This window comes from Drosophila serrata, unplaced genomic scaffold (genome assembly GCF_035046125.1).
Source record: "Drosophila serrata isolate PLE 108 unplaced genomic scaffold, ASM3504612v1 contig_241, whole genome shotgun sequence".
Taxonomy (NCBI): domain Eukaryota; kingdom Metazoa; phylum Arthropoda; class Insecta; order Diptera; family Drosophilidae; genus Drosophila; species Drosophila serrata.
This window is the reverse complement of record NW_028257139.1, coordinates 3,067,135-3,094,646: the sequence shown is the minus strand read 5'-3', so window position 1 is coordinate 3,094,646 and position 27,512 is coordinate 3,067,135. Positions and strand designations below refer to the sequence as shown.

At 38.5% G+C, this 27,512-nt stretch overlaps 4 protein-coding genes across 5 annotated transcripts in view; all 4 read right to left on the bottom strand.

The window, feature by feature from the left end:
* Positions 1–10,343: 10,343 nt before the first annotated feature.
* On the bottom strand, positions 10,344–11,915 carry LOC110188580 (cilia- and flagella-associated protein 161). Of its 2 annotated transcripts, none has more exons than XM_020958344.2 (4): positions 11,723–11,912; positions 11,132–11,641; positions 10,951–11,052; positions 10,344–10,658 (listed from the first exon to the last, which is right to left on the bottom strand). In XM_020958344.2, exons 1-4 carry the CDS (start codon positions 11,777–11,779, stop codon positions 10,491–10,493), a joined length of 837 nt encoding a protein of 278 aa, XP_020814003.1. In that variant the 5' UTR covers positions 11,780–11,912; the 3' UTR covers positions 10,344–10,490. The 2 variants fall into 2 exon arrangements, with proteins under 2 accessions (XP_020814003.1, XP_020814005.2); XM_020958346.2 differs by having other exon boundaries at positions 10,517–10,658; positions 11,137–11,641; positions 11,723–11,915.
* Positions 11,916–13,635: 1,720 nt separating this feature from the next.
* LOC147643910 (insulin-like receptor) lies at positions 13,636–19,105 on the bottom strand. The gene has a single exon (XM_086831933.1). The coding sequence runs from the start codon at positions 18,980–18,982 to the stop codon at positions 16,502–16,504; it is 2,481 nt and encodes an 826-aa protein (XP_086688059.1). The 5' UTR covers positions 18,983–19,105; the 3' UTR covers positions 13,636–16,501.
* Positions 19,106–19,157: 52 nt separating this feature from the next.
* LOC110188261 (insulin-like receptor) lies at positions 19,158–20,355 on the bottom strand. The gene is made up of 2 exons (XM_086832031.1): positions 19,704–20,355; positions 19,158–19,489 (listed from the first exon to the last, which is right to left on the bottom strand). Exons 1-2 carry the CDS (start codon positions 19,888–19,890, stop codon positions 19,158–19,160), a joined length of 519 nt encoding a protein of 172 aa, XP_086688157.1. The 5' UTR covers positions 19,891–20,355.
* LOC147643907 (insulin-like receptor) overlaps positions 20,329–27,512 on the bottom strand; it is a 45,638-nt gene continuing 38,454 nt past the window's right edge. Inside the window, 9 exon segments of the mRNA XM_086831932.1 lie at positions 20,329–20,560; positions 20,622–21,049; positions 21,118–21,480; positions 21,539–21,827; positions 21,902–22,071; positions 22,136–22,720; positions 22,841–23,261; positions 23,264–23,606; positions 23,772–24,194. Coding sequence (XP_086688058.1) covers positions 20,420–20,560; positions 20,622–21,049; positions 21,118–21,480; positions 21,539–21,827; positions 21,902–22,071; positions 22,136–22,720; positions 22,841–23,261; positions 23,264–23,606; positions 23,772–23,992 — 2,961 coding nt within the window. The 5' untranslated portion in view covers positions 23,993–24,194 and the 3' untranslated portion in view covers positions 20,329–20,419.

Sequence of the window (27,512 nt, the reverse complement as noted above, 5' to 3'; positions counted from 1 at the left end):
GCGCTGCGGAAAAGCGGAAAATTGCTCTGGCTGCCCCGCACAAGTGTGTGTGTGTGTGTGTGTGCTGTTCCCTCTGTCTCTCTGTTACTCTCTCTCTCATATAGTTGTCTCCCTCTGGCTGATGTACTTACTCTTCCATTTAATTAGTGAAAATAAGTATTAAATGAGCAGCTCTTGTTAAAATAAATAGTGCATGCAATGGCAGCAGCAATTTCCCGCGTCCGCCTTTTCCTCTTGGCTTTCAACAGGCTGCGCAAGATTTACAACTAATTAAAAGGCAAATAAAATTGGCACGGCTTTGGTAGAGGAGGGGGGGGACAAATCAATCGATAATCGGATCGGAAAAGCGGAGCCGCTGACCTCGCGACAAATGCAATTAAAATCACAAGTGCGCGGTCATCTGCATAATTATGCGATAATTAAATTATTACCAATTTATTTATAACATTCCCGTTAATTAGCCGCTGCTCTCTCGGTGCCCCTAAACCGTATCCGTATCCCTTGTATTTGTATATTTAATGAAGTGCGAGGGAGATGGCCTCCATTTCCATATCCTGCCGCTATCCTTGCCGCCCCCATTTGCTCTGTTTATTCGGCCATTTTGTTGTTTGCACTCCACTTGCCGTAAGCCCCACGTTAATTTGTTTGACTAATTAAACTAATGAGCGTTCAAAGTTAATACATAAATTAGTCAGCCAGGCAGGGGCGGCATTTGTTGGAGGTGCCTAAGCTCGTCTAATTTGGCCGTTAAATAATTGTTTCATTTAATAAATCATCTGATTGGATTTCACTTGTTCGCTAATAAAAATGTTTTACCGCTGAAATGTGAGTGGAATTTATGAGGATTTTTAATTGACATGAGATATACAAATATTGCAGTTTTAATCAGTGCTTTATTATGATTAACTGGATTCCTTTTTAGTTTCCTAGTTTAGATTTGAATATTTAACTGAAAACAAATATTAATTCGAAATTTTGAGATTAGTTTGACATTTTTAGGTATTTTCGTGTCGTTTGTTGTAAGGTTGGTTTTCAACAAGATTGGTCTTAAATTAAAAGTCTAAAGTTTTAAAACTTTTCCCGAATTAGTTATGTTTTTATCGCTTAATAAGTTTTACTAGGAATAAACTGATAATTAAGGTGCATTAAATTGGGTTACAAGGAGTAGTCTATTTAAGCTTCCAATAATATTCGAAACCATATATATAGTATTAGTATTATATTATTGAAATGTGAAGGTATTTGTGGGAAATTTAATTTTTCCACAACAAAATTGCAGAACAAATATAATTTAAAGTTAGCTAATTGTTAGTTCTGTATAACGTTTTGTAAATGGTTTCTTGACTTCAATTTTATTGACTTTAAGATTATTTTGTGTTCTTATCTATTACCAGGATTTATTTTCATTCCTTTCTATAATGTAAATAAGATTAAAAATTCAATAGGAATTTAGGAATATGCTGCTGTCACGCTTTGGTGAAATCCACCTAATGATTTCGACTAATTATGTACATACATAACTTTAAGACAGTTATTCAAGGAATTTAATTTGAACTTAAATTTCAAATTTGGGGTACTGGCTATATTAAATAAATCCTAATGGAAAACAAATACAAAATTTTAAAAGTATAATATAAATGTTAAGCTTGTCCTCTCCATATCTAAAATGTATTAAGATGTGCATAAAATATACTTTAGCTCCTGCTACAGAGTTGATGTATTGTATAAATATTTATTTCTTGGAATTTTCTCTACCATAATTGATGATGGACTACTACCTAAGTAAAATTATTTGAAAATATATAAATTATTAAAGCTTCTTTAAGTTATTGATCCCAAATCGGTAAAACAAAATGTCGAATTTCGATTTTGCCATCAGCTAATCGAATGTGTGCCTAATCTGCATTAAAAATGTGCACCTAAAAGCCCATTAGCCCATCTTTCACTGGCCACCGCACCAATTGGACAAACAAGGAGCCATAGCCATAACCATAGCCGTAGAGCGTAGACCGTAGACCGTCGACCATCGATGTTGTTGCTTCTGCGAATACTAATTAAATATGCTGCGCTAATTCCTCCATCAATTTGCAGCTCATTTCATATGCCAACCCATTTCGCAGGCCATCATCCGAGGGCACGGACGTGGAAATCACGTGGCATTGGCAGTGAACGATCTCCATCGCACGTGGGCAGCAGCAGCTCCAAAATGCCGGCGGCCAATCGTTTGGATGAAAAGCGGATGGAAGGGGTAACAGGTGAGGGGGCATGGTAAACTAGTTTGCATTCAGCTTGTGCAGGTAATTAGAAAATTTCCAGCCCATGGATGGTAAGTGGGGTGGATGGAGTGGCGCGAAAACAAAAACAGAAACGTGCTAATTGCAAATTAATTATGCACGATATTGAGTTTGCACTAAACGCAAAAGCGGAAACGGAAATGGGCGAGCGGTGGCCAACCGGAGAGTTGAAAAAGTTGGCTAAGCGAAAGGGAACGTGATTTGCATAAAGTGCAAGTAGAATTTTTGGATTTCGGAATGGATGGTGCCTGGTGCTTGGTGCCTGCTGCCGCCTCTAATGGCCGACACGATTAAGTGTCCGCAACAGCGGCATCAGCATATAAACAGCTAAAGTGTTAATTGCCATAAATGCTTGTCATTGTAGCGGTAAACGGCTGTGTAGATACTGCGCCAGCGCACTCATGAGAGACGCGGCAAAGAGTAAGCAGCAGCGGCAGCGGAAACGGAAGTGGAAGTAGCTAGCCGGAGGAAGCATTTAGGCAGCGCACATCTCTGAGCACTTGCACTCAAATGAATGAAATGAACTGCTAAATTATGCACGCGATTTAACCCTCATTTTACCAGCCGCAACTTAGCGCTTTGCCACCCACTCCTTCTCACACACATACACCCAAACCACTTCCCGTTGCTCCTGGCTCTCCTTAACTTTTCCCCACTCTTTGCGCACGCTCAGTGAGAAATTAGCTGCTCTCTCGCCAGGCCACGCCTTTGGAAAGCAACCTATCAGGAGAGAGCCACTCAAATGGTTTCAACATGGCCGCCACCGGAAACTCACTCAAAAAGCGACAGAGAGTGAGAGAGAGAGAGAGAGAGAGCGAGGGATTGAGAGTGGAGAGGACAGAGGACACTTCCCCTGCAAAGCTCGTTTGTTGTTGTTTTTTTTTGTCCTTTTGGCGACTTTTTGCACCTTTTATTTTGTCATTTGTGTGTAATTTCGGAAAATGTTGGCGACATTATGATGCTCGTCGCCGGTTGGGCTGGGGGTCGCACGCTTAAGTGTCCTCCAGGGTACTTACTTCGTTAGCAGAAGTTTCTCGCTTGCTCTGCTCCCTCCTGCGTCCTTCGTCCTTTTTCCCAGCAGCTCACTATTGTTGTCCTTGTTGCTGTTGGTGTTGTTGTTGTTGGTGTGCTGCGGTGGCGCACTGTGCTTGTCGTTTTGCGGATATGTCTCTTATTTTCATAACTGTAAATTGCTTTAGATATTAAGTCTGCTGTACTCGCTGTGGATTTTCCTGTGACTCTAAATGTGTGTGTGTGTGTTTGAGTTTGTGTGTGTGTGAATGTGAGTGCATGTGAATGGCTGTGAAAGAACTTTGCAGGGATGAGGTGGAACACGGGGAAAAATAGTATGTCTTGAAGTCTTACGGCTAACGAGTTTTAATAACATTAAAACGAAAATTTTTTAATTCTAAAATCTTGCATATATTAACTTAATATTTCAATGGTTACCAATATTAAATTATTTTTAAATCAAGTTTCTTTTACTTCAGAAGAATGAGAATTTCTGAAATATATAAGCATATTTTTTATTTGCATTACCAACCTAAAAGAAAGTTGATCTATTTTATCATGTCACCCAAAATCTCTTGCCCTTTGAAAATCTAAATATAACCTAAATGTAATATATATTTTTAATGTTTTTATTATAATGTATAAGATCTGTTCTCTATGTGTAATTGGAGGAAACTTCACGTAAGCTGGGCAAGGAGAAATCATTCCATTCGAAGCAGGGTCATGTTTTCGAGCTGCTCTTGTTGGCCAGCAGAATAGCAGGATATTTATTTTGTGGCCAGGACAATGTGTTCGCATGAGACGACACTTGGCAAGGACATTTAAATAGTTTCAAAGCTGCAGTCATTAGAAGCAACAATTGCCTTTTGCTAGCTAGAAATTTTGTCATTTTCTGGAACAATTAAAAGAGCTATAGGAAAAGATTGGCAGGCATAATGACAATATGAGAATTGGGTAGCCAATTGCAAGTATTTATTAAGTGACAAATGGAAGAAATGTATATTTGAAAAAAGTTTAAGAAAATAATTAATTCTGATAAAAGCAATGAGAAAACTGAATATTAACTGCATATTAAATGTAAGGTAATGGATTTAAAAACAATATATGTATCTGTATCAAGTTGGTAAACGACCTAAACGATCTAGACATGTCATAAAATCGAACACCTCAAACATTAGAAAAACTAAAGTAAGGGACTTAAAATTCTCACTAATTCGAAATAAGAAGAATTTATACGTTTAATTTCCTTAAGGAAATTACTCTTTCACCGGGTATCTCAATGTCGAGGCATCCAAATATTGTCTTTCATTTTTTTTGTTCAAAGCAATAATCATTAAAAATTATTTTTCAGAACTTTGACCACATCCCGAAGGCGCAGAATGTGGCAAATACAAAATAAAGATTTTAATATGCGCAAAATTGAGACATAAATTAAAGTCACATAATTCTCATTAAAAGGCCGTAAACGAAATGTTGCCGCAAAGTATACAGAACAAAGAGAAGAAGGCCAGTAATAAAGATATACATATTTATAAATGTGCCTTTATACCTGAAATTGCGTATACGCAGACTCGGGAAAGACATTTGGCAGCCAGATCAAAGAGCAACGACATTTTGCCCATAATTTAATAGTTTCGAAATACAGAAATTAAGAACCGAAGCTGACTGCTTAGGCAAATCAAAATAAACCATTCGTAACGACCACCAAATCCCAACGAAAATAAACACACACTCGGATTGCTAATTGGCAGCGATCTTATTGGAAGAGCAAGTGAGATGGGGCGAACACAGAGAGAGAGATAGCAGCCACCCAGGGCGTTAAGTGGGCGGCGTTTGGCAGACCAAAGGCCAGAGTGGAAGACCCTGTTCGAGTTTTTTAGCCTGCGCGCGCAATTTAAGTTGAAATTTATGCGCAGTGCGACGGGAAGACGCATTAAAAACGGAAAGCAAATGCTCGGCTCAATGTGTTAAACGGCACATGTGATTTAAAACTGTATTTAATGTTTTTATTATTTCAGATTTTGTTCCACAAACGAATATATGTATATTTTGTTTTCCTCCTTGCCATTTGTCTTCGGCGAGGCGTGGAATATTTTTGACATAAAGGAATTTATTAATTTCGCTATTTGCCTTTTGTTTCGGAGATGTATATTAACGATTATGAATACATTCATCGGCCTCGACAAAACGAAAAAAATCTAGAATGAAAAACAAAATCATAAACTACACAATACACCATCGCAGATGTTTGTGCGATTGTGTTTGGCACAATACATGTGCATAAAATATTTAGCAATGCTCACACGAGCTTAGATTGCATAATGCATATTTTATGAATGTTTTCGTGTTGGTCCTTGCTCCCTCCCCGGCTCCCCGGCTCCCCATCCTCCGCTTTGTTTCTTTCTGTGCCAAGTCAGGTCGCACGAAAAAGTGTGGAAAATAAAAATAAAGTGCGCTGCCACGGGTCGAGAGAAAGAGAGAAAGAGAATGTAGCAAATTTTAAAGCCACTGCGGCAACAAAGGCGAACAAACAGCCAGCACATGCCACAAAATATAGCCACTTCCACTTCCACTTCCGCTTCCGCTTCCTTTGCAACTGCAAAAATCAACGCATCGCCCACAGTGTTCAACTATTGAAAAGAGTGTTGCATTTTTGAGTCAAGCTAAAGCCCAGAAACTTAAAGCTTAAATTTTATATTAATTTAGACAAGAAAATAAAATAAAAACAACTAAAAAGCCAGAGGCAAGAGGCTCATGACCATAACTTCTGGAATCGTTAAGTATGTATCCAATCATTGTATCTATTAGATATCTATTTATATCTTTTAAAGATGTAGGTTCTGGTTTGAAAAAGATTAACAGATTAACATTCGTAATATTTTATTTTTAATTATAAAGATGATGATTAATATATACTAGATATTAACGATATATTTACACTCATAAAATGTGTTCAGTATGTAAATAACGATGACTTGCAACTTTTGTAACGAATACGAACCTTAAAGTTGGCCAGAAACCGTCGCTTCATTTCGGGGATGTCAGAACCAGTTGGGAATTATATGCGCACACGTGCGAGACTTCATGTTTTGATGCAAAGTCGATATAAAATGTAATACTTAAACGTTACAAAATACATAATACATAAATTAATATTCTATTTAATATATCGGTATGATGATGCTGATCCAGAAAATTATTTATGATATCATTTATGGTGTCGAAAATTACTACATTCCAAGATTCTTATACAAAATTCTTTCTTATACCTTTTGTGATTAATAATTTAATATTAATTAAATTTTTTCAATAATCCCGATATATATTTACCAACTTTTATCCTCCATTCTTATATGTTCATATATGTATATTCTCCCATAAAATAGTCTCTTAATGCCACTGTGCGGTGCTGCCATTGTTGTCGCTTTGTTGGCCAGTACTTTGGATTTCCAGTTTTGGCCATGTTTGGCTTGCTGGCTACTGGCTGAGTGCACAAACACACACACTCGCACACCCATGATGGGCGACCAGCAAGTGTGGCGCCAGTGTGTGTGTGTGTGTGTCCCTGGATGATGTCAATCCATCATTTGCCTTAACACCATGATTTGTTTATTTGACGAGCTGTATTAAGAGAAATGAAACACAATTGCCATTCGAGCTCCACTGCTGCTGATTGCCATAAATAAATAATTTTCAAATCAGACACTGGCCAAATCCTCGAAAAGGATGGGATAGGATATGTGGTGCCTGATGCTTGCATGCCTGATTAGGTCCTCAATTGTGTGGATAGTTTTGATATGTTATAATCAAGGCAAGAGAGAAGGGAATCTGTATTAATATTAAATCAAAATAAAACATATGCTTAACGGTAAGTGGAAACTCTTGTCACCTGACACACCTGATATCCTGTTCTACCCGAATTTATAGCCCTGTTTTTTCTGTTTTGCTTTGTTGTGGCTAATAAAACCCAGAGAACAACTTCCTTTTTTAATAAGCCCATAAAGTAACAGCCACTTAAAACTTGTTGTCTGCCAGCAACATCAATAAACGAACTCGAAAGGAGCTGCCAAATAAGCCGTGAACGAGTTCCGCCTCTGTCGATGCCACATAAACGTCAGTGCCACATCGTCATCCTCCTCATCTTCTGCTGCTGCCAACCCTCCACTGTCTGTTTATAGAAATTAAATAACTTCTGACAAAATATGAACACAACTCAACACTTGCCATATTGAACACAATGACACTTCCCCCCTTTATTTCTCTCAAGACCCCGCCAGACCTCATCTGAACCCCAAAATTGGAATGCTTATAAATCCCGGGCCACATTTGCCACCGCTGCCTCTTAACACTTTCATCGTCAGGCCAAGTTGTTAGCATATTTTTAGTGTGATTTTAAAAATTTAAATTGTCGTAATCGTAAATTAATTTCATGGCACATAAAAATGCAGTATGCCATGCCCGAAAATACAACACAACGACGGATACAATGGTTTTCTTTGGGCCATGTTTGTTTGTTTGTTTTCCTGTCCCCAAAATGATGCTACGTTTTATAACGCAATATATTCAAAATACATTTCCCTTTTTTTTATTGTTATTTGAGTGTGCTCAGTTGGCAATCGGCGTTTTTATACGAGTTTCATTTGAATACCAAGTGCAACTGAGTTAATCTAATAAAAAATTTGCATTCATTTGATTCAAGAAATTATTAATGAATTCGATTTATTATAGTTACTCTTACAGCTTGATATTACTTATTATTAAAAGCAATGGAGATATTACATTTCCACAAAAATATATGTAGTTGCAAACTTAAAGTACTTTTGTTTTTGAAAACTTCCCAGCATCGAATACTTACTCAAAGCAGGAGAGTTTATTATTAAAGACAAATTTGTATTAAAAAATTTAAATTTAATCAAACTTTGCTTCAAACTGTTCTTTCTCAAACTTTAATTCATTAAATATTTTATTTGTACCATTTCAGTTATGAACTTTGGAAAACAGTTTTTAAATATATTTATATAAAAGTTGAAGCATAGTCCAAAGTATTTTTTAATAAATACCTCTAAATGTCTATGACTTGGAAATAATTGTGCTTTTTAGAGGATGCATTAAAGAGTCGTAAAAGCATTATGTTCAACAGTATCTTAATGAGTTGTGTAAATTATTTATGCCCGCCGACATTCGACTGCACAGGAGTCGGGCCTGCATGCGATATATATGTCAACGCCTCATAATAATTACGGGAAAAACGGCGAAAATGTGTTGCAAATGTATAAAGTTATATATAAATACACATCAAGTGCAATTAGGCAGGAAATGCCGGCATATGCCATTCGGTAATTGTTTCCTCAATGTGACAAGTCTCTCGAAGGTGTGAAAAATCGTCCCTCAGAAAATATCTATTTATTTCTCCCAAACCCCAGCTATATATTAATGATGAATTAATGCGGTAAATGCAACTTGTAAATCTGTCACGCGTCTCAGTAAATCATCTTGCATAAGTAATGTGCAGTTTAGTCCGGAGAAGAGAGAAGACACCCAGCCAGTCATCCAGAATCGATACACCCCTGGAACCACTTTGTCACTCGAGACACTGCAACAGATGCTGAACAAGATGGGCTCGAGGCGGAGTCGGAGGAGTGTGAAATTGTGTGCGCGGCGACTGAAGGCGGTCCGCGGCTAATCTATGACAGAAAACATGTAATCGGAGCAACCAGACAAAAATAACTTGGAGCTACTTGGACTACCACAGGGACTGGGATCGAAATTGGTAGTGGGATCGGGACCTTTGTCTTCATTTGCAGCTCTTTACTTTGCAATATTCCCAAAGGTCTGGCCCTAAAGTCCCTTGGGCGGTGATCGTGCGCCCAATTAAAGTCACAAACTGCATTTTACAGCCGAATTTAGTTGTTCAAATTAATTATGGTGCACTTGGAAGAAATTCGTAATTCAACATAATTTAAGCTGCAAATAAAAATCGTAAAACTAATAGAACTCTTACAGCTTAGTATAAAGTATTCAATCTTATGAATATATTTTTAATTTTCTTATTTAAAAATAAAGTAAACATAAAAAATACAAACATTTTTGTAAAAATATCTTCAAAATGAAATAGAAAATAAGTTTTTATACTGTTACTCTTAATACTCCAACTTTAAATAAAAATCACTAGTATTTTTTAATTGCGTTCCAATCTTCTGAATATATTTTCTTAGTGCAAAGGATAATAAATTGACAAATTTAAATTACAAAGCATTCCGGAAAGATATGCTAAAGATATATGGTTGTAATTTCTGAAGTAAGAAGAAGTAAGTTTAACAAGTATCCTACTTGATAGAGATTCAAGGAAATCGATTGGCTAATAGATCCATGTTTTCATCTTATTTAACTAGAATTCTTTAGAGAAGAAGCACAATGACGACAATTCTTTTTCTATTTACTTTTAACCAAAGTCTAAATTACACAATCTACCTATACAATCCTCTGAAATTTCACCGAGGATATACTAATAATTGATTTGTTTCATGGCAAGGATGGGTACTTCTGTCTATTGCTTAATGTCTCAATTCGGTAGTTTCAAGTGGCATATTAAGTACACATAATTTCTCTCTGTGCATGTGCATGTGTAGCACTCATCCCCATTGGCAGCTCCGTCTGGGGGCGGCACTTTCTTTTTATGACTGCTCTGCTGCCGTCGAATAAGTGAAGCGTGAACTAATTGAAATTTGTTGCGCTGACATGTTCTACAAGATCTGGTTGCCGCTGGGCGACAGCCTGTAGACGCTGCCCTTGTCGATCGTCTCCAGCTCATTAGCCAGCTTCCCGTTGTAGTTATTGTCTAATTTTAATTAATTTATCACAAGCATAAAGTGGCGCAACTTGTGACATTTTCCCCCAGCGATGCCCCCGCAACAAATCACTCATACGCCTCGGTGACCGCCTGGAAGTCTCTCAAGGGGAAGCCACTGCTGCTTAGGCATAAATTTCCAACGCAGATTCTTGGGATTGCTGGGCAATCAAAATGGAATTTACGACAACTTGGGAACGGATCTTTTATTTTGACATGCTTTACAAACAGACGAACTCGCAACAGCTCATTGGATAGCATCATTTTGGTTGCCGCAACAGGTAACAGCCACTACATTCAACATAAAATGTATGAAATATAGAAGGGAATCGTTAACATTAAAAACTAAACTTCCACAGATTCTTCCAGGTCTCCCTCTTGTAGACATTCTTGTATGTCTGCACAGACACTTGAAGCTCCGGACCAAAGGGAGTGTCCGCCTGAACATGTTCCACTGCCAGATTTTGGTTTGTCACTGAGTGAACAATAATCACGGGCTCATTTACCTGTAAGATTTATACTTCATATGTAGGTTATTATGGAAAATTAGTAAATAATTTTCAAAAAAAATAATTAAGAAGGAAGCTAAGTTCTGATATTTTATAGGATTGAAAGTGACTCCTTCAGAGCAAGAGAAATTCCCTACCAAGGCATGTCTATGCAATCAAAGCATACGTGTATATATACTACCTTAAGAGTTTAGATTTTTATTCAAACAAAAGTAAATTTAATTATTGCTACTAAATATTAATCGAAATCTTCTTTTTATAACATTTTAAACATATTTTGCCAACTTACAGGAATGGTTTTGCCTTCGCTTTCGTAACGCAAATCGGGATTCTGGTGGGCGCAATAGAAATGAGTGTGAGAAATGGGCACCCGAGCATTTGGTCCACAATTCTAAATTAATTAACAATAAATTAGAAGTTTAAATAGGAATTCAGTAATTAGAAAGATTAAACTTAAATAAGACCGGCACCTTACTAGAGACCACGCCCAGTGGAAGAGTTAGCTCGCCATGATTGGTTGTACACCGAGCCGTGTTCACTGGCAGCGACAGATTCAGTAGCTTGGGTCCGGTGTACAGGTACATGGGCTCATCAACCGGTTCCAGGGCCTGGAGGCGGAACTTCTCACCATAGCCCAGACACTGGCCAGAGCGATCCACATCATCTGGGCTGACAATACGAAAGCTACTGCGCACCATGGGTCGTGGTGCGGGCGCCACCGTCATGTCGCACATCTCATTGATGGTGGTAAACTTACGGATCATTCCCTCCTGGGTAATGATCACCGATAGGGCCAGATTCTGATCCACCACCTGCTGGCGACAAATGCTGATCTTAACGGGTCGCACCTGAACCGTAACCCCGAAGGCGACCACCTCCCGTGGCGGTCCTAGCATGGTGTCCTTGTAGAAGAGTTCATAGGCAGCCCGGGTGGTGTCCAGTAAGGTGTTTCCACCCTCTTTCATATCCTTAACCCGATTCTAACCAGGGGATAATAATATATATATATTTATGTGTTATAGTTTATATCATTTTATATCACAATCCTGGGGAATGCTCACCTCCTCTGCCAGGGCAGCTTCATGCCAGTAGCCAACTTTTACGCCAGGACCGTACATTTCTTAGTAATTTAATTAATACATATAGAGTTATATTATATTATATGTTTTTAATATATTATACAACTTTTGGAACATATGTGTTTTTTAGTGACAGCATAGTAACTACCTACTGATGAAAGAGGTACCTTGACATTATAATGCTAGTGAATAATAATAACTCCTGTGGTAATATTTATTAAAAGATCTTTAGCTACTGAAATAATATTTATTATAATACCTTTCGCTTCTGAAATAAAATATATGAACAAGAATAATTTCTAGATTTCAGCTTAAAAGTGTCATAAGGCCCTAAAAAGATGACCTTAATCCTTGCAAAAGCTATCGAACACACTCAAAAGTGTTATATCATATATTGAGGTTATGACACTGCTCCTTATAACATATACCCCTTATAACATGTACCCCTTATAACATGTACCCAGAAACAGATCAAAGATAGTTTTTTGCTTTACTCGAACCACACACAAAGCCATCGCACTGGCAACTAACCGAGCATTAAATTTGCATGTGGCGCTTGAGTGTCGGCCTCGGCTTTGATCCTGTCAAAGAGGCGAAAATAAATTGCTCAATTATGAAATATTAACTGCACACGATGGCGGCGAGTACTCGTCGAGTGAGTGAATGAGTATCCACGTCGCAAGTTAATTACTCATTTGTTGATTGTCGACTGTGGTTAATGAAGTATCCAACTAATTACATTTCAAGACCAAACCGAGAGTGCGCATGTCGCTGGGTCTCTCCAAGGAATTCCTTTTGCTCACATTGAAAAATGCCGCTGCGGAAATTGAAAGTGCCGCGGGCCTATTTCCACCAGCTGCCGAGGAGTCGACCATTGGGAGCTGGGACAGGGAGAAGGAGCAGGAGCTGGAGCAGGAGCTGGAGCTCACTGACAGCAATTTATTACCTTTCCCTTTGACATCTTGACGCGGTGTCGCCATCCCTCCCGCATCTCAAGTAGTTTCCTCTGTGGGGCTCTGGAATTACTCGCATTCATCTTTTGACAGCGGAAAGTCATCGCTCTGGAGTCTAATTAGATTATTAGTCAGTTCAGTGTGATGATGGGCGATAGTTCTTGAGGTGGTTGGGGGATCTATTTGAAATGAGTTGGGTTTCGAAGGACTTGCTCCAAAATTGGGGAGTCTTTAGAACGGGGTTTATCTGTTTTTTAATATATGATTAAATTTGTAGATTTCATGTATTATAATTGGTTAAACATATCAAAATATGGTATTTTCAGTGAGATTTTAATTTGATTATTAAGTCAGTGTTTTTTAAACCCTTGCAATTATCTTTTTTAAAACACCTTTTTAATTAATTTAATCGCTGCCCTTCACATCCTATCTTGGTTTTCTCAGAGGACATATATTTTTCAACGAATTCCATCCCCAAAGGTGTATGTATCACAATCAGCATCACCAGACGAATTTATCTAGCCTTTGCATCCCGAATCGATGAAAGATATAGCCCCCATTTTTAGCACACTTACTTCCGAAGAAAAAAAAACCGATTGGAAATAAGTATCACTAACCGTGTCGATTTAGCTATGTTCGTATTTCCGTGAATATATCCTTCCTTCCGTGTGGAACACATCTCAGTAAATAAAATACCCTTAGCTACCAAAATTGGTAACAACATTGATATCTAGAGCAATTAAATCAAATTTGCTTTAAAATATTTTAAAGGTAAAATAATTTGTAAATAAACTTCAAAGTTTTTTCTTAAAGTCTTTTATTTGAATTTCCTTTTTATTATATTTATTTTTTGTTGGTTTTCGCTTAAATAAACAGGAAACAATTAACTTAGCATTATTTTTACAACTAGCTTTAATTAGAAATAATAAAAAATATTGAAGCTTTTCGTTTTTTTGTTTTTTTTTCTCATTTTTCTGTTCTGTTTACAGTGTTTATATGTATGTATTTATAGTTTACAATAATTAGTTTAAATGGTACTGTTTTATATTCAATTATTATAGGTTCGCATGTACTATATATACATTTCGGCAGCGAGGAGCGGACTCGACCCACAGCCAAATAATCCTGAATATATATCGCTATATAAGAAGTTGATATTTGGCGTTGTCACATTTCCACTTTTTATGTTACAAAATTTAGTTAATTCGACTACTAAATATATAAATGTTACACAAGTTGTAGGCTTAATGCTGCGCTGCTGCTGCTTCTTTGTTTTATTTGATTTACATTTAACTTTTTGTTTAATGTATAATTCCATTAATTGTTTTTACGTTCTTTTCTCCTCTTCCTCTCGTTTTTTTTTCTTTAAGTTTACAATTTTCGTTAGAATTTCTTTCTGTTTCTTTTTTTCCTCATTTTTTTATGTACATAAAAACAAAAGGAACTATATATTTCAGTCTTTTTAGTGTGTGTGTGTGTGTGTGTATGTGTGTGTATGGGTAATGTATGTATGCGTGTGTGTGTGGGTGTAGAATATCTATTGTTTTGTTATGCAAATAGCGTATTACATAGTTTAATTAATTTAATCGTTTTGTTTTTTGTTTTTTTTTTTAGTTTTTAATTTTTTTTATATTATTTTTTACTTCAGTTTTCAGTGTAAATATCGCTTGCTTCCCAGTTTTGTTTATATAATTAGCCCTAGTTCTTCCTTCTCTCTTTGTTTACTTTTCTTTTGTTTTGTTTTAAATTAATTCAAGTTATTCTCTGCCTCACTCTCTCTCATCCTTCTTACATGCGTTTTTACAATCTAAGTATTTTGTATAATTCATTTAAATATTTAGTTTCCTTGTTTCTGCTTTGCATCTATTTGTGTATAAAATAAAAAACAAAAATGAACATTGTTGCACATGCGTGTGTGGTTTTTTCCTTTTCGTTTCTGCTTTTCTTTTCGTTTACTTTTCTTTTTCTCTATTCTTTTGTCATACGTACATATATATATATATGATCTATATAGTTAAATATATTTAATAATATAAAGAGCGAAGGCAAATATCGAATACTTTTGTTGTTGTTGTTACTTTTCGTTTAAAAATTCCATTTGCTGTAGTTGTTTTGTCTGTTTTGTGTTGTTTTTTTCTATTTGTTACTAAGTGTGACTGTGTATTTAGCTAATGTTGCTAATTTTTTTTGGGGTCCGATTTTACGAAGAGAATGTTGGGGATGACTTTGAAAGGGGATTTTTTTTGGGGGGTTGCGTTTGGATGAACTGTTCAGGATAGTACACTCAGCAAACATATCACGGTCAGTTCTTAATTACGTATGTGTAAATGTGTAAATATATATGCGGTATATATGGTATATGCAATCTTTTGTCTATTGTTGTTGTTTTGTTTTTTGCTATTGCTAGTTTATTAAATATAAATATATATGTGTGTATATGTGGTAAGAAAAACGAAAAATCCGTCCAGTTTCTTGTTCGTATTTGAGTTATAATGGCATATGGCAGAATAATGTTGTTTGCTATGGAGTTTTTTGCTTTTGTTTTGTTTCGTTTCATTTTTAGTTTTTGCTTTCATGTATATAGTTATAGTACATAAAATGCTTTTGCTTCCAATATATATATAACTGGTTGTATATATAAAAACGTTAGCAGATTGTATACAGTGTTATTATTTATGATGCATCAGTTACTTAAGCTCTCAGTTCGAATTACATTATGGTTTTACTTTTGTTTTTATTTTTTATCTCCTCCCTCGAAGCTTGGCTTCAACGAAAATTAATTTAGAAAAAAATATATGGTTAAAAAGGTGAACAAAGGGTTATTCCATTCTTTTATCCTACATGATTCGCCTTATGTACAAATAAATATTACAATTAAGCATAAACAAAAAAGGAGAAGAAAAATATAAGAGAAACTACTACAGTGTGTTTTGTGTGAAAATCAAGCAACACTTGGCGCTAAAAGTTAACCCATACAATTATCATATTTTTCTGATAATAAAAGAATAATTATGCATAATTATGGTTATTATTGCTAGCTAAAAACTCAGTGAAGACAGTTATAGTTTTGTAATTTTGTATTGCTTGCTGTGAGTGTGTGTGTCTGTGGTTGTTTTGGTAGGTACTAATAAAAAATATTATCGTAATTAATATATGTATGTACGTAGTAGTTATGAGTTATGTAAGTTTAATAATTGGTAGAAATTTGTATGTCTATTTTAAACGGTACTTAGGTTGGTTGGTTGTTGGCTTTTGTACTTTTTGTTATTTGCATGTAGGACTTCATCTTCTGTTTTGTTTTGTTTTGTTTGTTTTCTTCTGCTTTAACTATCGTTTACTGCTTCTCCTCTCTGTCTCTGATTTTTCTATTGCGGCAGTTTATTAATATATAAACAAACACAACAAGAAAAAAAAATAACTGTAGCGTAAATACTAAACGAAATACGTAAACATAAATAGGCTTAATAGAAAAACTATTGGGTATTAAACATGTACAGTGGTTTCTCAAGAACCAATCTTCTCTCTAGAACGAGGTGGCGTTAGTAGGTAATCTTTGAATAATTTTAGTAGAAGTAGCTTTGTAATAAATAATGTTGCCATGTTTAAAAGTGGAATGACTTCCACAGGCTCGCTTTCGTCTGTAAAAATTAACCAAAGATTAACTCTTAACCCACGCTCAGTTTTGCAGACATGGCTTAGAGTCCAAGTCAAGATTGCTACACTAGATCCTAGCGATCATACTCATACTCCTCTATGTACACAATTCTCTCTACCAGAAGTAGAGAGAAGGATTTAGGAGGTGCTGTAATTACGCCTCCCTGCCAATGAAGCCATTCGGTGGCGGTGGCCTCGATGTTCCACTCGCCGGTCGCAACCAGCTCTCCTTGAGCAGATTGGACATGTTGCCAGCCGTTGTGGCTGTCGATGCCAGACCAGAGTTCGGGTTCGTTGGCGACTTCTTTCTCGTTTGGCTGACACTACGACTCCGACTTGGCGGTGCCGACCTTTGCCTGGGTCGACTCAGTGGCATTCGCTCCATCTTGATGTGCTCCACATGCTCATCATCGACATCGTCATCCTCGTCTTCCTCCTCATCCGCTTCCTCCTCCTCATCTTCATTCTCTTCGGAGGAGCTGCTCTGGGTAGCATTTATGGGCGCCATCATGGGCTGATAATTGGGATTGTGGCTTATCGTAACACCGGCCATTTGGACAGGTTGCGTTGGCTCATTCATGGCCACATAGTTGGGATTATCGGTGGTGATACCACCACGATGACTGAGTGGCTGTGACTTGGGTGGCGGGTGCATCATCTCATAGTTCGGATTGGGACTGCTTGTGGTCAGAATGGTGGCCTGCCCATCGCTTCCCATCGACTCGTCCAGCAGGCGGTAGTTGGGATTATCACTGATCGCAATCGGAGTGACCGCTGTCGGGGTGTAGAACCGCGGCGTCCCTGTATAACTCCCCGCTGAGCCACTGCCACCGCTCTCGATGGTTCCCAGATTACCCATAGCCACCGGATGGCTGGTCAGGTTGGAGTTGCTTGTGCTGGTGCTGGGTGCATTCGAGGCGTTGCTCTTATGACTGGCATTGCTGCCCGTCCGCTTGTGATGATTGAAGAGATGACGATTGAACATGTTGGCTCGATTACGTAGTGTATCCGCCACCACTCGCTTCAGACTGGGATAGCGTCCGGTATGAGAGCTGGCATTGGAGCTGGCTGCCGAAGCGGTTGAGGGCTGCAGCGATGACGATCCGCCACCTCCGCCACCTCCAATCACATCGTCTGGCATTGAGCTACTCATTATGACCGGCTGTCTTCCGGTTTTCTTTGGCAGCAAATGCTGCTCTCCACTCAGTCTTCCACCTCCACCGCCGCCCGTGCTGCCACTTCGACTCGTTGGCAAGTCGGCGAAATTGGGACTTGGATCATAAATCTCATAGGCACGTTCGTTGTTGTCCGGATCCGGTAAGACGTAAGGCGCCGCTGCATCATCACTCTGCGAGGCGGGTAGATTTTGGAATGCAGACACCATCACCGTTTGATTATCTGGCGTGCTGCTGGCTATAAATCCCGACTGCATGCTGAATGGCGAGTGCGTTGCTTGATGGTCATCCACAACCAAGGCAATGGGACTCTCCGCTGGTTGGTCCAGGGAAGAGTTCTGCTTGTAGGTCTGATAGTCGCCCATCCGCAATGGTGTGGTGGCATCCTCATTCTGTTCCGCCTCCTGCTGGTCCTCATCCAAAGGCACCGCCGCAAACGCATCCAGTTGGCTGCGCTCCTTGCGCTCCTTCTCACGATGCGTCTGACCGCCCTCCGAGTAATAGAAGGACACCTTCTTGAAGTCCGACTCGGGACACTGCGGCTCCAGATAGGCAATTATATCGAGGAAACTGGGCCTGGCTCCGGGCCGATGATGCCAGCAGCGTTGCATCAACCGATGAAGAACATCCGGGCAGTTCTCTGGCCTCTCCATCACGCCGCCTTCGATGACGAAGCGTAGCACTTGCTCGTTGGAAAGTCCTTGATATGGTTGCGCCGCCAATGTGGCCATCTCCCAGAGAACCACACCGAAGCTGAACACATCACTGGCACTGGAATAGACACCGTCACGCAAGCTCTCCGGCGACATCCAGCGAACGGGCAACAGACCCTTGGTACCCTTGCGATAGTAATCCGTTTCATAGACATCTCGCGTCATGCCAAAGTCACCGATCTTTACGGTCAAATCCTCAGCAACCATGCAGTTGCGAGCAGCAAGATCACGATGCACGAACTTCTTGGCCGCCAGATAGGCCATGCCATCCGCAATCTCAATGGCCATTTGATAGATCCGGCTATAGGTCGGTGGCTGCACATTTCCCGTGACCCCAATCCTGGTCAGATAGGCCATCATGGCTTCGTCTCGCTCCTCGGGACGATGCGCTCGCAGATATGACTTGAGATCGCCCTTCTTCATCAGCTCCATGACCACCAAAGCGGGCTGACCGCGCGAGCAGACACCCAGCAATCGGACCACATGATGCGTATCGAACTCCTTCATCACGCTGGCTTCGCTCAGGAAGTTTGTCCGTTCCCTGTCTGTGGCATTCTCGTTGACCGTTTTAATGGCACACGCGCGATCCACAACGCCATTGGTGAATGACTTGATAATGCCTTCGTACACCATGCCAAAGGATCCTTGGCCCAGAGGCGCCAACTGTATAATGTTCTCCCTTAGCACCTCCCAGTCATCAGGGATATACTGCATGCTGGCATAGAATGGATTCACCTCTGTGTTCATATGCAAATCATTTGGTCGTCGTTTCTTATGCAAGTAGCGGATGTAACCCACAAGGAAAGCAAAGGCCAGGACAGTGACTATGACCGAAACCACAGCGATGGCGGTGTAATAGCTCAACGGAGGCTGTTTTTGGAACAGAGAAAAGAATTAGCTAATTTAGTAATTATTAACAAAGTCAATTATTAAATTCAAAACTCACCGGTACAATAATGGAGATATAATCCGTGTACACTCCATATCCTGCCAATGAATTGGCCCGCACTCGGATACGATACAGTCCTTCGCTAACGCCTTTAAGGGTGTATCCATCCGTGGCGCTATAATTAGCCACAGGAATGCACTTGGTCTCCACCACCGTGTCCGGTTTCTGCAACTGATATTCCAGTGTGTAGGTAACAATTTCACCATTGGGATCGAGCGGTGGCAGCCAAAAGGCTCGCACAGCGGCACGCGTATTATTTCCAATTTCCAAAGTCAAGGTCAAATTTCGAGCCAAATCAACGTCCTCTGAAAGAGTGTAGAGCTTATTATTAATTGTCCAGATAAAAGCTAATTAAAATAATATATTGACGATATGTGACGAAAGAAAATAACTCAAACTAAGCATCGCTGAAATGCTGCTCGCTGTACTATTTAAAAAAACAATAAACCATTTATATATCAAAAAATCTCTCACTTAAGTATAATTTATATGCGACATACACATAATTCTTCGACTTACCCCTTTTCTTAGTTACTTTATAGTTTGTAGAGTTATTACTGCAGAATTGCTCCTTATCATTCGCAATCATTTCTCTACAAACACTTATGTAGATGGTGTACCGAGTGAAATGATGTAAATTTTCAAAGGTAAAGTTCGTCTGATTGATCGGCACCACCACAAAGTTATCCGTAAGGTTTACAATCATTTCATTGTCTTGCGTAAGATTCGCCGTTTTGGTTAGGTTTACAGCCTTATCCTTGGTGGACGTGGTGGAGCGTACATGACGAAGCAACACGCTACCAAATCGCTCATCCAAGTCGGGTTCCAAGTCAATGGCTTCTCTCCGTTGGCGGGAAGGTGGATTCGCAATAGCATTGGAATCAAAAGCTGCACCACTTCCTGGTTTAATAACTCGAGGTGCTCCCTTAGCCGGTGATCCCGACTTGTTTCTGTCGACGCCAAGAAATTCACTTTCCCTTTTCGGAACATAGATAAAATTCTGCAGGGTATTCTCAAACTCGATGAACGATTGAATCCTTTGATCGCTGTAAATCTCTTGACTGTTCTTCTGGGTACCAGTGGCATCACATTTGCAGTCACCGGCCAATGGATCCGGCTTTAAAACTGGTTTCGGTGTCTCAAGTTCGGTATCAATGTCACTTGCCTTTGTAATAGCTGCAAGAGTACAATTTTTGTGTTATTAAATTTCCCAACAAATTGAAATATGTAACAATTTATAGCTTACGATCTTCGCAGTATTGCCGTTCTGATGCCATATCCTTGGGATTGTTGGTATGTTGCTCATTCCGTTCCGCTATGACCAGAAAGTGTGTTAGCTTTCCGTGTGGACTAATTGGATAATCCCAAGTCACGTACTGCAGAAAGTTCATAATATTATTAAGCATTCAAGTTGCATAAACATTTCTGATTACTTACAATTTTCGAGTCCGAGATGGAGGTGAGCTTAACGCTGGATACCTGTGACGGCTGTGCGGGTTTTGTCATAAAATGCTGCACCTCACTTTGAGCATTTGTCAGCTCCGAGAAAATGGCCTTGGTGCGTACGTAGTAAGCATATTGTGTGTATGGTTGTAGATTCATAAAGCTCGTAACTCCCTTCGTATCAGCTGGCACAAATGTCCAGGGATTATCGCAGAGCTGCTCGTTGCTCTTGGTAGCATTACCATATGGATCTATCATGTAAAAGAACTCGTAACCAATAAAGGCGCGAGGATCCTTGAAAATAATTGTGGCATTGGTTGGCCCAGTCGGTTCGCCCTCCGCCACCATCGATGTGTCCACCGCCAAAATGGCCATTATGGCGCTCACAGATGTCACTGAAACGTTCAAAGGCAAAGTGCCACCTGGGAATAGGATAGAAAATTTGAATTCATATTTTTCTTAAATCAAATTAGAGCCATTAAACACTCACATGAGCCACGACTTCCGTTGGAATCGGTAGCCACCTCGCTATTGTTAAAGGACTGCGGTTTGGAGGCCAGCATGGGCAGCAGCTTATTGATCGTGGACACGCACAGCTTTTGATTAAAGTGAAAGAAGACACCGCCATTCCTGATGTACACCGTCTGATTGGGTCCCCATATCTCCTCCAAATCATTATTCTCCAGCACATACAAAGCATATTGATTCTTGTCCATTGGTGGATCGCCCACAATTTCCGTCAGGGATTTAAAAAACCGCAGAGAGGTGAGGCCAAAGGTCAGATGCACTTTCAGGGAGGTTTTTATGGTACGAATTTGACCCAAATAAAGCTCCAAAGTGTCCATAACGTGGGCTGTAACGAAAAATACGTTTCAATTTCAGTTCAGGAGATGTAAAAATTGTTTACTCACCATCGCCCTCTCGCTTGATGCTTATCACCAAGGGACCCGTTGAATTTCCACCAATTACGGTGCAACCTTCGTATACCTTGGCCCTGTCCAAGCTTTCGATAATCCCCGCTTGGCACACCCGCTCGCATTTTCCATCCTTGCACTTGATACACTTGTGATTCTCAATCGAGTAACCCTTCGGGCAGCGCGTGGTGCACTGGCCAGCAAAAGGCGCCAGAGGCTTGTCTCCACTGTCGAACCGAGTGCCAATTTGGATGCACTCTTCCGCCGTAATGCAACGCTTGTCATACTGCAAAAGATTTGATTTATTTAGTTGATTCACTTATTATACCAGAGATTCCAAAGACAGAAGTGCTTTCTCACCTGATACAAGCCCGGCGGACAGGTGTCCACACAGTTGGTGTTGTTGATCGATAAAAAGCGACAGCTTATGCATCTCTGGATCCCATTGTTGTCGAGGGTGCACCCCAAGCAGGCCTTGTTACAGCAAGTATTCTCATCGATGCAGTTATTCCGACACTCCTTGGGACAGACTAAGAGATAGAAAAAAAAGGATCAGAAAAGGATGAAATGGATAGAAAAATGTCAATCACTCACTTGTTTGGCAATGCTTCGAGTCCCAGCAGTAGCGTTTGTGATTATCATGCTCCCGACAACCCCCACTTTGCCCAGGCACGCTAAGTGCCGTGGAATCCTGACCATCTCCTATTGGTTTGACCTCCTCCGCACACTTGGGACAATCCCTTTCTTTGCCGTTCATCTGCAACACCACCTCCGACTGAGTGGCATTCTCGGCCATGAGATGCAACCAGTCTATCGTTTCCACATAGCATAGAACCCGATTCTTCTCAATCCGCACACCGCCGTGCGAAATCGAACGCAGATTGGACAATCCCAAATTCACCAAATCCGGGTTCGAATATACAATGAAGGAGTAGCCATCGAACAGATTATTGCCTCGGATAACATTCAAGTTGGGAAATATTTGCGATAGCGAATGTAGTCCGTTTACACGAAAGACAACAATGAAATCGGTGACCTCTTTCAGGAGGGGAAACGAATGATTTGGTCCTATGGTCACGTTCGTCATCAATGTGATGAGTAGGAAACCCTCGATGGTGGTGCAATTTTCCAGCAGATAAAAGTTTGCTGGTGTGTTTCGGATATCCATCGATTTGCAAGCTGTAGGAAGAAAAAAGAAAAGGAATATATTAATGCTAATTCCTAGTAATATCTCTTTTACTTCTGGGTTTAAAAAGCTCCTCAATCTGCAGAATTTATTAATTTTTCATTCATACTCACTTGTTTCATTTCTTGACAATCGAACTATATCATTCGTTTGGCTCACATCTCTTCGCAATCTTGCGGATTCCGCAAACTGTTCCAACTTATCGGATAAATCGTCGTTGTTGTTGTTGTTGTTGTGATCCTGCTGCAGGTGATGTTGGGGTAACAACATTCGCTGCTGCTGGTGCTTCTTCGTTTGCCCCACAATGACTGTGGCTGTGGCATGATTGGCCAGTAAACTGAGGCTTAATAATATCCATATCAGACGTCGATTCCAAGGATGGTAATTTTTGTTATTTTTACAATGTTGCTTTTCCGTTTGATCTTCAACTTTTCGTTGAATTTGATGTTGTTTCAGTTGATTATGTTCTTGTTGGTGTTTGTTGTAATTGTTACGGCTTAAACTCAGTCTTGTTGGTGTTGTTGTTGTTCTGCTGCTGCTGCTGCTGCCAGTGCGGTATTTAACAGCAATAGGAATTTTGTATAATTTACACATTTATCTTGTTTAATTGTCGCTGGTATTGCGTGCTCTTGTCGTCGGCGTCGCTTATTAAAAATGCCGCAATCTAACATCAACAACAACAGCGATTGCAGCGTTCGCAATATATTGTGACAATTGTTGTAGATATTAAAATAGTCGCGATGTCGACGATTGTTTTTCGCAGCATCTTCATCGGCGTCATCGTTCGGGCGATGGCCGTTACTTCGTATTTGACTCGTTTTGCCGGTTGTTGATTCCAATTTGGAGGTTTTAGTGTGTGAAAAAAGAGTCCAACGTTCACTGCAAAATTTTAATGAAATTTAATTTTAAAATTTTGTGTTATGAAAAGAGTGGAAAACATGGCTGAGGAAAGCGGATTTCCGGTTTGCGTCTTGGTTTATAAACTGCTTGTTGCAAAGCAGCAAGACGCATACAGTTTATAAAGCAGTGCATAATGTTGCTTACCTTTTAATACGAACTGCTTGCCGGCAGCAACATGTATCTAGCAGTATATCTTGCCGGCACAACACACAAATGTTGCTGCCCGTCATTGTTGATGTTGTTGTTGTTGTTGTTGTTGTTGATAATACATCACCAGTCATTGTTGTTGTCTCTGTCTCCACCATTGTTGCTTTGTCGCGCTTCAACATAGTTTTCATCATCGTTTGCCGTTTCATTATGAACATATTCCGGTGTGTTTTCACCTTTATTTTAATTAGGTCATTTTTTGTATGAAAAAAAAAAAACAAACACCTCAAGTAATCATCTTCCGTCTCGCTCTTTTGCAAGCTGCTTGCGGAAAAACTTTAATTTATATTTTTTTTTATAGTTGTTTGGAATGATTTATTCTAGCTTTTTCTTCGCCTGTTCTCAGTCCCACTTTTGCCACTGTAATGAAAAAGAGAGAGAGAAGCAGAATGTTAGTTCTCTAGTAACAAAAAAAGAAAAACAAACACGAAACTAACTTAGAAAATTCGAAGATTGTATACCCTTTATAAGCATTACTGGAGTTGTAAAGTAAAACATGAATTTGTATACATACATACATAGGTATATAGAGATTAATATATTATAAAATAGATAAATTATATTATATACTTTTTGACTCGTTTAGATTTATAATAATACAAAATGTCAGATTAATGCATTATTGGGATTTTTAAAATATCGAACCGCCTGATAATGCCGATGTAGCATCTTACTAGACTTATGTTACCCTCTGTTAGGGTATGATAAACTATAATAATTACAGCAGCGCACGTAATTTTATGCGAGAAAGGGCGCCAAGTTCTAGGCACACGTGTCGTACGGTTTGCTTTCGTCACCGGACGAAAGATCACTCAGTTAAATACACTTTTGACGCTCGCTTCGTTTTCCTTAATTATTGCACCTTAAATATGGCTTACGTGGTGAGGCAAAGATAAATAGCTAAGAGGAGTGAGTGTGGAAAAGCTATTTGCTAAACCCTGGCATAATATTATTAAATTTTTGGGTGTCTAAAATGGGATTTAAATGCAATATTTGGATAAGTCTTGCTGTACTTGAATTCTTTAACAAAATTAATTCATTTCTTTATATATTTGTTTATTTAGTCACATAAACATAACACAAAATCCACAATGAGGTTTTAAAACCCTTAAACTTTGTCGAAAAGTATGCAACGAAATATATTTTAATCTACATATTCTACTAAATTAAAAATTTTAATAATTAAATTAAATCCTCTTATCAATACAAAAAATAAAAATATACTTATTTTCCCTTATAGCTTCATTTATAGCGCTATTTATTTTGGGTTTTTTGTGCAAAACTAAAGTTCACTCTTTGATTTACCGATAACAACATAAACAATCATAATTATTCTCTCAACAATACGAAATAACACTATATTAACAATTCTCAATTATTTTTAAATTGGGCAAATACAAAAAACAAAAGCAAAAACAGCTGAGAGACGGCTTGCTACATTGGCACCTCGCTCTCGCTCGTTGAAGACCAAAGGAGAGAGCGCAGCTTTTGCTAAGTTAAGCAATAAAAATAAAAACAAAGCAAACAACAAAATAAATAATTTTATGCGCCTGACAGAAGAAGAATAGAATACCTAGAAAAATGGCCAGCATACGGCGAGTGATTGTGTTTGTATGTAATGTTGTTGCTTTTGGCATTGACGTGTTTTCTTTTGTTTTTTTTTTCTCCCACAGTGCATACTCATCGTTTGGAAACCATTAATACTAAATTTTATTTTTAATAATTTCAAATTTATTTTAGTCACTATATTAAAGAGATTTTTTCCCCATAAACAATTCAACATGGTCAAATCTATTTGTTATTAATACACCATATCGAATGGACACTGTATCCATATTATCATGACGCGCTATGTTCGATTGACGTCGACAGCGCAGTCGCGTCATAAAGCGGAGTAAGTAAGTAGTAAGTAGTATGTAGTAAGTAGTAAGTGTAGGTGTGCGTGTGCGATTTTTGATTTTACTACGCTTGTAATTCATCAAAAGTTGCTCCCATTTCTTGTGAACAGGGTGACCTGTGCTGTTTGTAGTTTTCGGGGCGTAACATGGGAAAATGAAAATGCGACTGCGTGGCAAACAAAAACAGAAAACAAACAAGAGGGATGAGGAAAGCGGCAAAACAGAGAGCGTAAAACGGAGGGAGTAATAAACACCACCCACTCTGCATTGCTGATGCTGCTGTTGTTGTTCTTATTGCTAAAATTTACTGCTGCGTAGTTTTTGGAAACGTAGTAGATGTACAAAAAAAAAAAAAAAAACGAAAAGAAAAAAACACACGCAATTTCTTTTTGTTTTGCACTTTTTTTTTCTTCTAGCTAGCCGAAAAAAGCGGCTCTCTTTGCTGTTTCTCTTTTGCAAGCATACAACAAAATGCTGCTTGTTTATTATGCTTGATTTGTTATTGTTGTTGTTGTTTTTATTGCGCAGTAAAAATGTCGCGCTATAAATACATTAAAATAAAGAGAGAAAACAACAACAATAATAATACAAATGTTCAACTAAAATTAAATGTTTATAAGTCATATAAATTAAAAAGCCCCGGCAAATGAAAAATAATACAAGTAAATAAAAACAAGCGCTGACTTTTTGCTCTCTGACGCTCTCTTTGCTCTCTTCGAGTTTTTATTCTCTCCGCCTATAAATGCCTCTCAAAGCTTGAATCTCAAACGAAGACTCTCAAACTGTTTGATTTGTGTCTCTGTGTGTGTGTGTGTGTGTGACCTAGATTCCTTTAACTGTTTTTGGTTTTTTTGCTGTTTTAATTTTATCATTCAACTAACTAAAAATAAGAAGACGACAATTCCGGTGAGCAACATTTCCGGACAACACACAAGCACAAAAACAAAACAACATTGTCGAAAGATCCGACACTTGCAGATGCCCGATATGGCACTATGATAATTATAATTTTTAATGTTAATAACCATGCGCATGTGTTGGCAAAATTGTAAAAACAACAAAAATGATGCACTAGCAAAAAAATATATAAGATATATTTATGTACAAATTTCTAATTAAATATTAATACTTTTATGTACATCCATATGTATTCCTGAATCATAATATTTTTAAGGGGTAAATTCCCCTAAGATTTTAAAATAAATTAATCCATGTAATTTTATATTAATATATTGGTCAAGCAAATATAAATAAATTGAATATAATAAAATAATTTATTTAAAAATATTACATATATTTTTTATAACTCTAATATGTAAATATTACAGTAATATATGCACGTCATAAAACACATTGGTTAAATAAGAAATCGTTGAAACTAAACTAATTTTCATAGTAAAAGAAAAAATGCTTAATTGTGAGTTTCAAGAATATTTTTTTGCGTTGGTACAATAATTATTCAAAAATCTATATGTTCATAAATACGATCATTAAACTTTTAAAATAATACAATTTTGAAAAATGAACTGCAATGAACTTTTTTGAAATAATTTTTTCCTCTTTCAGAATTGTTTGGCTTTTATAAATAAATTCGCTACAGTGGCAGAAAAAAAAACCACGACGACGATGGGCCGCAACGATAAGGGGAAACTTGCTTGGGCTTATCAGGAACACTCATTTACACACATGGAAATTAACAACAGACGCTTCGCTCCGGTGTCCGGACGCTGGCGAGCGTTTTATTGTTTAATTTGGTTTAACGCGCCTTGGGCGCCACCGT

Coding starts and splice junctions, on each gene's coding strand:
- LOC147643910 (XM_086831933.1), bottom strand. CDS start 18,982: ATGAACACAGAGGTGAATCCATTCTATGCCAGCATGCAGTATATCCCT.
- LOC110188580 (XM_020958344.2), bottom strand. CDS start 11,779: ATGTACGGTCCTGGCGTAAAAGTTGGCTACTGGCATGAAGCTGCCCTG. Junction 11,642..11,722: donor AAGCTGCCCTGGCAGAGGAG/GTGAGCATTCCC, acceptor TCCCCTGGTTAG/AATCGGGTTAAGGATATGAA. Junction 10,659..10,950: donor GCGAAGGCAAAACCATTCCT/GTAAGTTGGCAA, acceptor TAAATCTTACAG/GTAAATGAGCCCGTGATTAT.
- LOC110188261 (XM_086832031.1), bottom strand. CDS start 19,890: ATGATTGTAAACCTTACGGATAACTTTGTGGTGGTGCCGATCAATCAG. Junction 19,490..19,703: donor TAAAGTAACTAAGAAAAGGG/GTAAGTCGAAGA, acceptor ACACTCTTTCAG/AGGACGTTGATTTGGCTCGA.